Genomic DNA, 14,084 nt, shown 5'->3' with positions numbered 1-14,084 from the left:
GGATGATGCATAACACTTGCTGTTCCTAGCCTCAATACAACATGGTGAATATTCTGAAACTGGATCCAGTCTCATTGTAAATTCATTACTTGAATATTACAATCACTTGGAAGTGCGACAGATTGGAGAAAAATGGAATTGGAAAGAGCTGTGTGATGGGCTACACTCCTCTCCTTAACCTTTCACAACTCATTAGAATCACAAAAGGAAAAACCACAACATGATTAGTGTACAAATTAGAATCAACACGTCGTCCATTTCTCTCACACAAGGGAAATCAGGCATACAGGGGGATTGAGGAGCAGAAAACCAGCTGTTCTGATCTGAGCCAACGGACATGACAAACACATGGCTGTTGTAAACACCTGGAAAACATTTCAGTACTAGTGTTGAAAGGAGGATACTTTCAGATGGCATTGTGATAGAGTTGACTAACACGGTGCTCATCTGGTATTGAAATTCAAAAGGTAAAAACATCCTTTTCTCAGTCATCCCACCAAGAGGTTTCAAGTCCTTCACTTCATTTCATTTTAGGACATTGTGTGAAATAGTCTGCACTATAATTGCAGAGGTCCGGGATCAGTTTTATTCCCATTCCTGTATTCCTGTTGTGAGTGACTACAAGGTCTGCCAAGTCGGCCCATATTTAATCAAATCAAAACATCTCCCTCCAAATGAGAAGTGGGTTTTCTTGACCAGGACTCTTTCCAACACAGTAGCCTCCTCTTTCCTGGACCTTTCCTTATATGCCAAACATCCATTACTTTAGCCATATCTGGCCGGACCACCAGGCGCAGTTTACATGAGGTAAGTGTAGACAGAGACAGTCCTGCTAAGAAGATGCAGCTGGACTGATATAAACACAGAGTCCAATTAAAGTTTGTGTTTCCTTTGTCATTCAGTAGTCTTTTTCCCCAAATAAAATAATGATTTTGGGGTAGTGTAAAAACCTGCTACTACCAGTTAAGACGCCGATAGATGCTACCCATTTTTAGAATAAGAAGTGTGTGTATATGTGTCCCTGTATGTGCATGCGTGAGCAGTTGTTAGTAAACAAAGAGTGCACAAACGCCGCTAGAGCATGTGTTCCGTTTGAATAGAGGCCCTCAGTCCAACACAAAACCAGCCTGAGGAGATGACACAGATAAGCCACTCTTCCCAGAAGCCTTTCCCTCTTTAACCCCCTTAAGGGTATGACGTAAGTCACAGATCAGGGGTTAGAGGTTAGGCTGTGTCCCCAACGGTGGTCACCTGACAGATTTAGAGGGGTAAAGGTGCATTGACGAGTTGAATTAGCTCTGGGTAGGAGTCACCCTTAAATACAGATCTACTATCAGACTACCCTACTCCCAATATAAGCCTTAGACATTAGGCAGGGAAAAAATCTAACTGACCCTGAATCAGCGGTTAGGGGCAATTTCCACCTACACCTGTTTGATCGGAGGTCTGAGCAGCAAAAGATGGGTTTTAGAGGTGACTTATATGCAATATTCCAAATCTAATCTTATCTCCTACCCTACCTATCCTGTAGATCTTTAAGGGTCATACGTTTAAGCAACATTGGCTTTACCTTGAGTTACAATTGGCAGGGTGTAAATTTTGCCATATTGCTTAAACCTATCCAGTCATTTCAGATCTACACGAGTACTTAACCCTTAAGTGGTGGGGCTAAAGATCGATTTGGAATTCAACAGTAGTTTTGTCCAGCCAATGAGTGAATGGTGACTCAGACAAGTGTTTGAAATGTTGCAGATCCTGAACACACCCCCTGGTTAGATCAGCCAGGTTAAACTAAACCAATTGAGCTGATCAGAACCAGTGAAACCAGTCTGAACTGGGAAGGCAATCCAATTAAGCTATTTAAAAGAGATTTGTCGGCCTAATTCACTTCGTTCTCAGTAGCATCATTGCCAGGCAAGCCTCAGGCAAAGAGTATTTTCTATTTCCTCAAACAATGCACATCTTAGGAGTTTAATGTCTAACTCTTACCTAATGGTTGTCAATCAATATATAGAGGGCTTATTTTTCATACACACTAGTGCCGGGACAATACCAGTATCGTAATATTTAATAACCTGAGGTATATAAAATATTGCTTGGAAAATAAATAAATGTTTCCAACACTTGGGCTGTTTTCTTAAACAAGTTTAATTGTGTTTTGTTTCCTTAACATTATACTAATGAGTATCGTCCCAACCTTAGCACTCGCACACAAGGCTACAGATTTATGTTTAAAGTCTCAGGGGGTGTTCTTCCCTTTGACAAAGCCTGGATATATTTACCCCAAAACACATCAACACCAAAGGATAACCTGGGAACGTCAAACAATAACTTCTCTCTCCGACAACAAAGCAAAGCAGTGGATATTCAGAATGTAGTCTATTGCATATGCTCAGCTGTTGAGGACCTTGTGCATATTGCGTATTGAGCATGGCCGGCGAGTGAGCAGAATTGAATGGAAGAATCTCCGTGTTGTGAATATGAATTGTCCTTTCAGTACATAGTCCATATCCCCAGCCGACTTCATGCTGACATTTTTCCCAAAAGCTGAGCCATGTCATAAACAGTAATCATTAGGGATGCTTTGCAGGTTGCTATGAAAAAAAGATTGAAACATGAAGTAGCCTTTGTTATCACACAACACACCAGGAACTGGCGAGAGATCAATTTGCCCGAACTAATTGTCTTGGGGACTTCCAATATCCCCCTGACAGCTAACCATATGAATCAATCAGCCTACTGTGTCACTATAAGGCTACAGGGAGTATCACTAATCCAAAAAATAATGTAAAATGACAAAACTGTGGACAGCTCGGCATAAACGTAAAATGAGACACTAAATGGCCAAAAGTAGGTGGACAGCCCTTCAAATGAGTGGATTTGGCCATTTCAGCTACTCCTGTCGCTAAAAATCAAGCACACAGTCATCCAATCTCCATAGACAAACATTGGCAGTAGAATGGCCTTACTGAAGAGCTCAGTGACCTTCAACATGGCACCGTCATAGGATGCCTCCTTTCCAACAAGTCGTCAGTTCGTCAAATATCTGCCTTTCTAGAGCTGCCCCGGTCAATTGTAAGTGGTAGGCCACATAAGCTCACAGAATGGGGCCGCGTCTAAAAATTGTCTGTGCTCGGTTGCAACACTCACTCCCTAGTGCCAAGCTGCCTCGAAGCAAAGTAAGCACAATAACTGTTTGTTGGGAGCTTCATGAAATGGATTTCCATGTCCGACCAGCGGCACACAAGCCTAAGATCACCATGTGCAACACCAAGCGTTGGCTGGAGTGGTGTAAAGCTCTGCCATTGGACTCTGGAGCAGTGGTTCCCAACCAGGGGTACAAGGACCCCTGGGGATACTTGGCCTATCCACAGGGGGTACTTGGGAAGACTAATGAGACTATAGGTCTACTAGTAAAATGCACATGAGGGGGTACTTCAAGCAGAGCAAAACTCAGTTGGTGGTACAGTAACCAAAAAATGTTGGGAATCACTGCTCTGGAGTGATGAACCACGCTTCACCATCTGGCAGTCTGGTTTGGCGGATGCCAGGAGAACACTACCTGCACGAATGTATAGTGCCACTGTAACGTTTGGTGGAGGATGAATAATGGTCTGGGGCTGATTTTCATGGTTCGGGCCCCTTAGCTCCAGTGAAAGGAAATATTAACAATACAGCATACAATGACATTCTAGACGAGTCTGTGCTTCCAACTTTGTGGCAACAGTTTGGGTTAGGCCCTTTCCTGTTTCAGCATGACAATAGCCCAGTGCACGAAGTCCATACAAAAAAATGGTTTAAGATCGATGTGAAAGAACTTGACTGGCCTGCACAGAGCCCTGACCTCAACCCCATCAAACTTATTGGGAAGAATTGGAACTGAGAATGCAAGCCAGGCCTAATCGCCCAACATCAGTGCCCAACCTCACTAATGTTCTTGTGGATGAATGGAAGCAAGTCCCTGCAGTGATGTTCCAACATGTAGTGGAAAGCCTTCCCAGAAGAATGGATGCTGTTATAGCAGCAAAGGGGGGACTAACTCCATATTAATGCCCATGAATTTGTAATGAGATGTTCGACAAGCAGGTGTCCACATACTTTTGGTCATGTAATGTAGATCCCTCTGTAGTCTAAATAATATTTTAGCAGAATATTAAGCAACTTGATTTCGTATTTCCCACATCAGTGCACATACGCAGCAATGCATGGTTATCAATTGCGAGGGCAGGTAGGCAGGCACGCACACACACACTCTCTCTCTCTTGCCCTTCAAGCCACTTCACCCAAAACCATTGACATTATATAGGCTAATGTAAACGTTTAATGGGTAAATTACACGTTCGCACTCTTTACCATTTCGTCGTCTCCTTCTTCCCCATATTCTTTATTCCCCGCTTCCACCTCGTCGTCTGCCACACTCTTTTCTTCTTTCCCTTCTGCTTTTATAGTTTCGAAGTCTGAAGCGTGTTGGCCGTTGAAATCGTCATTTTGGTGGTCTTCTTGTATGCCTTCTCCCTCTGACAAGGTTTCAGACCCTGAAGAGGACTGGCTCCCGCTTTCGTTTCCAAACAAGTGCTGTTCCTCCATAATGTTTAAATGTAGTCTACAGACACCTATCACGCCAGCATGTCAAAGTCACCGCGTAGGCTAATGTCTACCTGCACACCTGTCCTTTGAAGTCATGTTGAGGATTGAATGCACGGTGTTGCACGGACACGGTTGGAAAGTTCCATTCAGTGAGGTCCAGGGGCTACGACACAGCCGTCTGTCTCATCGTTGGCTGAGTGCAATCTGTCTGGCAAAAAGCGCCTGGAATTGGATTCATTTCATAACTCCGCCTACCAAAACATGGGAACTGACCCGCTGTGCGCCTCTTGCATTGGCCCCGATGTGTAATACTCAATCAAATGAAAGAGACTTTTGTGAGTTTTGCTCCTGTTGACACGCAGACATGAACTTGGCCACATTTTAGCAGCGGACCGTTCTTGCAAGGGTAGTACCTGACCACTATGTAGGGCCTATTATGACCTCTCCCAAGGGTCTCAACCTTGATATGCTATGGGACTGGGAGAAAGTGCACTTTCAATGGGTTTCTACTTTCAACTCCACCACATGCTGTTTGTACTTCCAGCTCCCCCCAGTCTCTCAGGCCTGTGTTGGGTGTGCTTTTCCTTTGGATTGTTCAATGCTTTTTTATCCCATTATTATTGTTTGCTAAACTACTTTATCACTTTGTTTGCTGAAGTGTTTTGTTTCTGATTTCTGACTCACATAGTAATATGAATTAGATGCCTCTTAAGTGCTACCCACACACACATACACTGATGAGGAGAATAGGGCCCTGGGATCGTTTGAAATAGTGATAAACAACTGAAAAACGGGGGTCTGATTAATTTGAGGTATTGAGTAATAATGTGTGATGTCCAGGACTTGTTGCCGCAGTCATGATGTTCAATCTTTACACAAGATGGATGCAACCAGCTCCAGGGCCTCTAGAAGTGGGTAAACATGCTGTTATTTGGGTGTAGTCATTAGCCTTTGACAAAACTGTCTCTGGGAAACGGTATCCGTCCTGTCCTACCTGTTTTGTTTATGCAAATACCATACAAACCACCAAGCCCCCAATACTGAATAACCTTTTTCTAAAGAAGAGGTCCAATCTCAATCTCTGGAGGGTTGAAACTGGACTGGTACCTACCAATGCTGACCCCAAATGAAGTCATAGTTTACAAGTTCCTGGTACGCAAGGGATGGGGAAACACTGCTTTAAAACCTGCCATCTACCGTCTGCATGTGTCTGTTTTCTATCTTCTCTCAGTCCCTGTTCCACAGTTGTACACCACAACTGTTTGCCAGACCAGACTAGTTCTGAATACCAATTTAGCTGATTTGCAGTTGTACTATAGAGACCTCTCTTATTTACTTGACGTACTGGTCCAAAGGTGATTCAGCTATGACATCACCAAATAAGGCAACTGTTTATAGGCTTTCCAATTCCAGTCCTTGAGACGTACTGAGGTCGGCAATATGTTGTTCCAGCCCAGCACTAAAGCACATTTCAAACAATCAACTTAGTCTTAGACCATGAGAAGAGGAATTTGGTGTGTTAGTGCTGGGCCAGGACAAAATGTGCACCACTGTGGAGCCCCCCCGTGCACTAATCCAACTCATTTGAATCACCATGTTTGCTACCCTTTAGATTGGGATCCTAACGGAAACCACTGTTTGTTTCACTATAGTTTCACTATTGAATTCAATTTGGATTCCAGGCTAGCTACACTGTGTTGTGTTCCTTCCTAGTCTGGTCTCTTAGCCCTGAGCATAAGCTGATTTTAACAGCACCCTACAGTGCGCTGCACATTGTCTGAAGTCTGAAGTTCACCATGACTATGGCTTGCTAAACTGCCAGTCTGCTACATTACCAAATATCTTCTTATCTGGAAAGTGCACAGAGCCTAATACAATTTTCCAGTTTACATGCTAATAATTTCTGCAAGCGAACACTTACACTTCTGAGGCAAAGATACTGCCACGGCTTGTAATGTCCTACACCTTTTTGTGCTTAGCAATGATGATAACTCAATGATATTGAGTTTTTAGAGGACACATTTTTGAAAATTAATGTAGTTGTGTTTATTGAAAATATTGTATCATTCAACATCTCTTGTAATCTTGTTATTTTTTACATTTACCTGTGATCCCCTTTTCAGAGGAAAATTAGGGAGAAATGCTTTTATTATTTGTCATATTGAATATGGTGTTATGGTGCAATGCTCAATGGTCTGCTTGTTGACATTTGTGCTATCATGTTGTCCACTAGGGGGTAGTGTCAACCAATAGAATATGTGCAAAATACAGTGTGGGTAATAGGGACAAGTAGTGTCTATCTAATAATAATAATAATAATAATATATGCCATTTAGCAGATGCTTTTATCCAAAGCGACTTACAGTCATGTGTGCATACATTCTACGTATGGGTGGTCCCGGGGATCGAACCCACTACCCTGGCGTTACAAGCGCCATGCTCTACCAACTGAGCTACACAGGACCACATAACATAGATCTTCTGGTTTGCACTTGTAACTTGTGTGATTTCATAACCTGTTTCTGTTTAGGTACGTGGCCAACTGGGTGCAGGTGGGCTCTCCCATCAACATGATGCTCCTACTGCTCCTGCCTCAAATACACGCACACACACGCACGCACGCACACACGCACACACACACACACACACACACACACACACACACACACACACACACACACACACACACACACACACACACACACACACACACACACACACACACACACACACACACACACACACACACACACACACACACACACACACACACTATTAGGAATGTTCCCCCTATTTATATGGTTGTGTGTCAGAGGTGAGGAATGATAAGCAAGTGTTTGAGAAGAGGTGTCTGGTGTGAGAGGAGGACATGCAGATGCACTCCAAGTTCCTGGACTGAAAGGTGACATATTTGTCTTTCCCTATACCCTACCATTACCTCCTACTCTCACCTAGCCCCTTACACTTACACTTAAACCACTAACCCCTAAGTTTCCAACCTGAACTGATCTGTGTGTTACAGGAGGAGTTGAAGGCAGAACATGCCTCGTACCTGCGTAAGCACCCGGAGCTCGACTTATTGCGGTTGCTGTTACTACTGAAACCGAGCGGCGTCTTCATCTTTGTCTGACTTTACCCTCTTCCCCTCCCTTCGGGGGACCTTCAACACCTCCTCACCTTGAGGACACATACTGTGGCTGCGTCTCAATAGTCTAGTAGCTTCCTCTCACAGTCACTTTAGTGAGGACAATACTGTTCTGGTTAGCACTTGACGCTAGTATGTACAGAGACCCTTGATCATCAATGCTTTTATGGATGTTTTGTATTTTATTTTGTGATACTTGTGATACTGTTCTACTGTTTTTGCTTGTATTAGCTGCGCAAAAAAATATGATCAACTCTATTGAGTTGAGAGTTACAGTTATGTCAGTTGGTGTGAATAAAATGCAATTTCTTATTTTAGGTATTGTATATTTTCCATGCTTTATTTCTGTTAGGAACTTTATCCTCAAGTGTGATAATTTATCCTTGACTGCTACTTTGCTTTGGCTCTAATGTGATCACCTCAGACATTTGTAAGTTATAAATTAAGGTAATGCTAGGTCTGTATGATCTGGTTTCTGAATGGAATACTGCTGTCAATTGACCATTACAAAATTAGACAGGACATCATGGTTTTGGTGTCCTTTAAACTTTAACCACTAGTTCTGATTTAACCAAAAAAGATTGAAGGCCATGCATGGGCTTATCTTGGTGGAAAGCAGAAAATGTTGCCAAGGACCATCAGTGCTTGTTGTTGCATTATGCCCCACAGGAAGCAAAGTACTGTACTTGCTATAGTCCTTGTCTCCAATGCCGATAAACCTGTGTGTAACACATGTGCTGTTGGATGTGCAAGGACTATCAGCTAAATTAAACGCAAATTACAAAAGATTATAGTGTCACCAACACACTTCTTTCAGTGTAGCATTTAGTGAGTACTTACCTCTGCAAACATCGCAGAAAAAGCTGTGTTTCAGAACGTGCTTCTGAAGGATATGCTGGTGGATGCTAGTCAGAGGCCAACACTGCAGAAAGGGAGTCAGCTGCAAGAACCACTTCCTTTATCTAGCAAAAAACACTCTCGAGGGAAGAGGCCTTTCTCCCCACAGCTTAAAATAAATTAAAACAAATTGAGATGCAGTGCAAAATCTCCTGAATATCATGTCCTTAGAAAATATTAAATAAACATTAAACATGAATTCAATGGATTGGACATGATTTGGAAAGGCACACACCTACATGTATCTACAGTTGAAGTCTTAAGTTTACATTCACTTAGGTTGGCGTTAATAAAACTTGCTTTTCAACTACTCAACTTTGTGCATGACACAAGTCATTCTTCCAATAATTGTTTACAGACAGATTATTTCACTTATAATTCACTGTATTACAATTCCAGTGGGTCAGAAGATTACATACACTAAGTTGACTGTGCCTTTAAACAGCTTGGAAAAATCCAGAAAATTATGTCATGGCTTTAGAAGCTTCTGATGGGCTAATTGACATCATTTGAGTCAATTGGAGGTGTACCTGTGGATGTATTTCAAGGCCTACCTTCAAACTCAGTGCCTCTTTGCTTGACATCATGGGAAAATCCAAATAAATCAGCCAAGACCTCAGAAAATAAATTGTAGACCTCCACACTTCTGGTTAATCCTTGGGAGCAATTTCCAAATGCCTGAACGTACCACATTCATCTGTACAAACAATAGTATGCAGGTTTAAACACCATGGGACCACAAAGCTGTCATACAGTTCAGGAAGGAGACGCGTTCTGTCTCCTAGAGATGAACGTATTTTGGTGTGAAAAGTGCAAAGTGCAAAGGACCTTGTGAAGATGCTGGAGGAAACAGGTACAAAGTATCTATATCCAAAGTAAAATGAGTCCTATATCGACATAACGTGAAAAACCGCTCAGCAAGGAAGACGCCACTGCTCCTAAACCGCCATAAAAAAGCCAGACTACGGTTTGCAACTGCACATGGGGACAAAGATCGTACTTTTTGGAGAAATGTCCTCTGGTCTGATGAAACAAAAATAGAACTGTTTGCCCATAATGACCATCGTTATGTTTGGAGGAAAAAGGCCGAAGAACACCATTCCAACCGTGAAGCACGGGGTGGCAGCATCATGTTGTGGGGGTGCTTTGCTGCAGGTGGAACTGGTGCACTTCACAAAATAGATGGCATCATGAGGTAGGAAAATGATGTGGATATATTGAAGCAACATCTCAAGACATCAGTCAGGAACTTAAAGCTTGGTTGCAAATGTGTCTTCCAAATGGACAATGACCCCAAGCGTACTTCCAAAGTTGTGGCAAAATGGCTTAAGGACAACAAAGTCAAGGTATTGGAGTGGCCATCATAAAGACCTGACCTCAATCTTATAGAAAATGGGTGGGCAGAACTGAAAAAGCTTGTGTGAAAGGAGGCCTACAAACCTGACTCAGTTACACCAGCTCTGACAGGAGGAGTGGGCCAAAATTCACCCAACTTATTGTGTGAAGCTTGTGGAAGGCTACCCAAAGCGTTTGACCCAAGTTAAACAATTTAAAGGCAATGCTGCCAAATACTAATTGAGTGTATGTAAACTTCTGACCCACTGGGAATGTGATGAAAGAAATAAAAACTGAAACAAATCAAACTCTCTACTATTATTCTGACATTTCACATTCTTAAAATAATGTGGTGATCCTAACTGACCTAAAATAGGGAACCTTTACTAGGATTAAATGTCAGGAATTGTGAAAAACTGAGTTTATATGTATTTGGCTAAGGTGTATGTAAACTTCCGACTTCAACAGTATATAAGGTCCCACAGTTGACAGTGCACGTCAGAGCAAAAACCAAGCCATGAGGTCGAAAGAATTGTCCATAGAGCTCCGAGACAGGATTGTGTCGAGGCACAGATCTGGGGAAGGGTACCAAAAACAAACCTTCCAGAAGGACAACCATCTCTACAGCACTCCACCAATCAGACCTTTATGGTAGAGTGACCAGACGGAAGCCACTCCTCAATAAAAGGTGCATAACAGCCCGCTTGGAGTGTGCCAAAAGGCACCTGAATACTCTCAGACCATGAGAAACAAGATTCTCTGGTCTGATGAGACCAAGATTGAACTCTTTGGCCTGAATGCCAAGCCTCACGTCTGGAGGAAAACTGGCACCATCCCTATGGTGAAGCATTGTGGTGGCAGCATCATGCTGTTGGGATGTTTTCAGCGTCAGGGACTGGGAGACTAGTCAGGATCGAGGGAAAGATGAACGGAACAAAGTACAGAGATATCCTTGATGAAAACCTGGTCCAGAGCTCTCAGGACCTCAGACTGGGGGCGAAGGTTCACCTTCCGACAGGACAACGACCCTAAGCACACAGCCAAGACAACGCAGGAGGGACTTTGGGACAAGTCTCTGAATGTCCTTGAGTGGCCCAGCCATAGCCGGGACTTGAACCTGAAGAGAACACTACCTGCATGAATGTACACTGTAAAGTTTGGTGGAGGAGACCTGAAAATAGTTGTACAGCGACGCTCCCCATCCAACCTGACAGAGCTTGAAAGGATCTGCAGAGAAGAATGGTAGAACTCCCCAAATATAGCTGTGCCAACATTGTAGGGTCATTCCAAAGAAGACTCAAGGCTGTAATCAGTGCCAAAGGTGCTTCATGTGGTCATGCCAAATGTGTAAAAAGGGCCTACCATACCAACTAGGCTAGCTAGTTACCATCTACAGAATAGACTTTCCATGCAATCTGTTGAGTTGTTGGGTGGGATTAGCTTGCACTCCAGCTAGCTAGTTTTCTAACCTTGACTACCTAAAGCTGGCAAATTTGCTATGGTCGCTACTCGCTAGTTAACATTAGCTGGGCTCGATAATCTTATTTTCCTTGATCCTTGTTCACAGTGTATCTGTGCCCTAGGGTATTCCGTGAGACACCCAGAATGTTAACATTAGCTAGCCAGATACTTGTATCAACACAAGCACTATTATTGCTAGCTGGATAACACAACGACTAGCTAGGCCTACGTAGCTATATGCCTAAAATATAGACATTGCGATGATGATAATTGGGGTTATGCTAAATTGTCAAAAATTCTTCTTTTCTGCCACAGATTCCCACATGGTCTCAGGCACCAGGATGGGAAATGCTTACAATAAAGAAATGGATGAGACAGTTGTCGATTTCCAATTGTTACTTGTAATGTTAAAAAGACAATCCCATTTTTCTAAATTAGCGAGCAATCTAGGTTACTCACCCTACTATAGGCTACAGATCAAATTATTAATCAAACAACAAAAATACTTATTATTTTGTCAGAAATGTAAGGTCTTTTAACAAGTAGACTAAAGTAGAAGCTCATCTTTTGTTTGTAAGTATTTTCACTTGGTAATGAGTAATAACAAATTATATAGAAATTGATCGGCAACTATAAAGTTATACTTCATTTTAAATAGCTACATCCTGTATAAAAACTAACTCCAACCTATAACAGATATCTCACTTGGATGGAGCGTTCAGAAGCTGAAGATTAGATTATCAGAATGGGTAACATACTTTGTAGGTACACAATCATTACAAGTAAGTACCGCACATTGAATATAGTTGCGGAGAGTCCCTGTAATCCCAGATTCAGATCATTCAGGCTACTGTTGACTCATCCAGCAGTAACGCATATAATTCACTGGCTTGTATGCAAAGCAGTAATTGTTTCAAAACATATCCTGCCATGTCACTGATGTGTCATGAAACAGTGTTGTTTGATGAAGATAATTGTCTGTATAGTTTTCTGGGCCTTTACCCCCAGCATTGTCCCAGCCATATCTGCTGCAGCAGGAAGAATCAAATTCTCCACAATAGTATGGTTGCCTGTCCTAGCCACTCGGTAGCTCACCATACAAGATGCTTCTAGCCCCTTCTTATTAATCGTATATGTTGCTTTTATACATGTCTTACTATTCAATAGTCATCTTTATTCTCGCTCAAAAAACTCCCGTGGCATATTTTTCAAATAGTCATGTTTCGTTTCTAAATGTCTGCGCAAGAGTGAAGGTTTCCTGCAAGAGAGTAACGGTTAATGTGATTAGATGTTAACTATTGACTAGGCTACCTGTATTTGACATTGTGTTGTTATTTCACTGAACACTAGATGGTTTTATTTTATTTTTGGCAGTGAAACGAGGCTACTCATGCGAGAGACAAAACCTCACACAAATGTATAGCCCTGTTGGAAAATATAAATGTACTGTTTGAAAATATATATACATATTTTAATGTGAATCACATTTTTATTTGGCGTACCCCCGACTGCATTGCTAGTACCCCAGTTTGGGAATACCTGCGATAGAGGAAATCAAGTCTAGATTTAATTTTAGCCTGCAGCTTTGATATGTGCTGAGAGAAGGACTGTGTACCGTCAAGCCATACTCCCAAGTACTCGTATGAGGTGACTACCTAAAGCTCTAAACCCTCAGAGGGAGTAATCACACCTGTGGGGTGAGGGGCATTCATATTACCAAACCATATGACCTATGCAGATATTACATGTACTCTGTAGTGTACTTTTTATTTATTTATTATTTCACCTTCATTTAACCAGGTAGGATAGTTGAGAAGAAGTTCTCAATTACAACTGCAACCTGGCCAAGATAAAGCAAAGCAGTGCGACAGAAACGACAACAAAGAGTTACACATAAACAAACGTACAGTCAATAACGAAATAGAAAAATTGATGTACAGTGTGGGCAAATGTAGAAGATTAGGGAGAAAAGGCAATAAATCCAATCAAAATTCAAATCAAATGTATTTATATAGCCCTTCTTACATCAGCTGATATCTCAAAGTGCTGTACAGAAACACAGCCTAAAACCCCAAACAGCAAGCAATGCAGGTGTAGAAGCACGGTGGATAGGAAAAACTCCCTAGAAAGGCCAAAACCTAAAAAAAGGCCTAAACCTAGAGAGGAACCAGGCTATGAGGGGTGGCCAGTCCTCTTCTGGCTGTGCTGTGTGGAGATTATAACAGAACATGGCCAAGATGTTCAAATGTTCATAAATGACCAGCATGGTCAAATAATAATAATCACAGTAGTTGTCGAGGGTGCAACAGGTCAGCACCTCAGGAGTAAATGTCAGTTGGCTTTTCAAAGCCGATCATTAAGAGTATCTCTACCGCTCCTGTTGTCTCTAGAGAGTTGAAAACAGCAGGTCTGGGACAGGTAGCACGTCCGGTGAACAGGTCAGTGTTCCATAGCCGCAGGCAGAACAGTTGAAATTGGAGCAGCAGCACGGCCAGGTGGACTGGGGACAGCAAGGAGTCATCATGCCAGGTAGTCCTGAGGCATGGTCCTAGGGCTCAGGTCCTCCGAGAGAGAGAAAGAAAGAAAGAGAGAAAGAGAATTAGAGAGAGCATACTTAAATTCACACAGGACACCGGATAAGACAGGAAAAGTACTCCAG

General features: G+C 42.4%; 1 protein-coding gene across 4 annotated transcripts in view; it reads right to left on the bottom strand.

The window, feature by feature from the left end:
• The window catches only part of mast4 (microtubule associated serine/threonine kinase family member 4), a 167,980-nt gene extending 163,096 nt beyond the window's left edge, over positions 1-4,884 (bottom strand). For 3 of the 4 annotated variants that reach the window (XM_046370372.1, XM_046370373.1, XM_046370375.1), the window contains exon 1: positions 4,354-4,883. In XM_046370372.1, coding sequence (XP_046226328.1) covers positions 4,354-4,587 — 234 coding nt within the window. In that variant the 5' untranslated portion in view covers positions 4,588-4,883. Of the gene's footprint in view, positions 1-4,353 lie in introns of all 4 variants that reach the window. The other variant, XM_046370374.1, reaches the window with a different exon arrangement.
• Between the last annotated feature and the right edge of the window lie 9,200 nt (positions 4,885-14,084).

The sequence above is a fragment of the Oncorhynchus gorbuscha genome, linkage group LG11, assembly GCF_021184085.1.
Source record: "Oncorhynchus gorbuscha isolate QuinsamMale2020 ecotype Even-year linkage group LG11, OgorEven_v1.0, whole genome shotgun sequence".
NCBI lineage: Eukaryota > Metazoa > Chordata > Actinopteri > Salmoniformes > Salmonidae > Oncorhynchus > Oncorhynchus gorbuscha.
The sequence above is the reverse complement of the archived record's forward strand: the minus strand, read 5'-3'. Positions and strand labels throughout refer to the sequence as shown.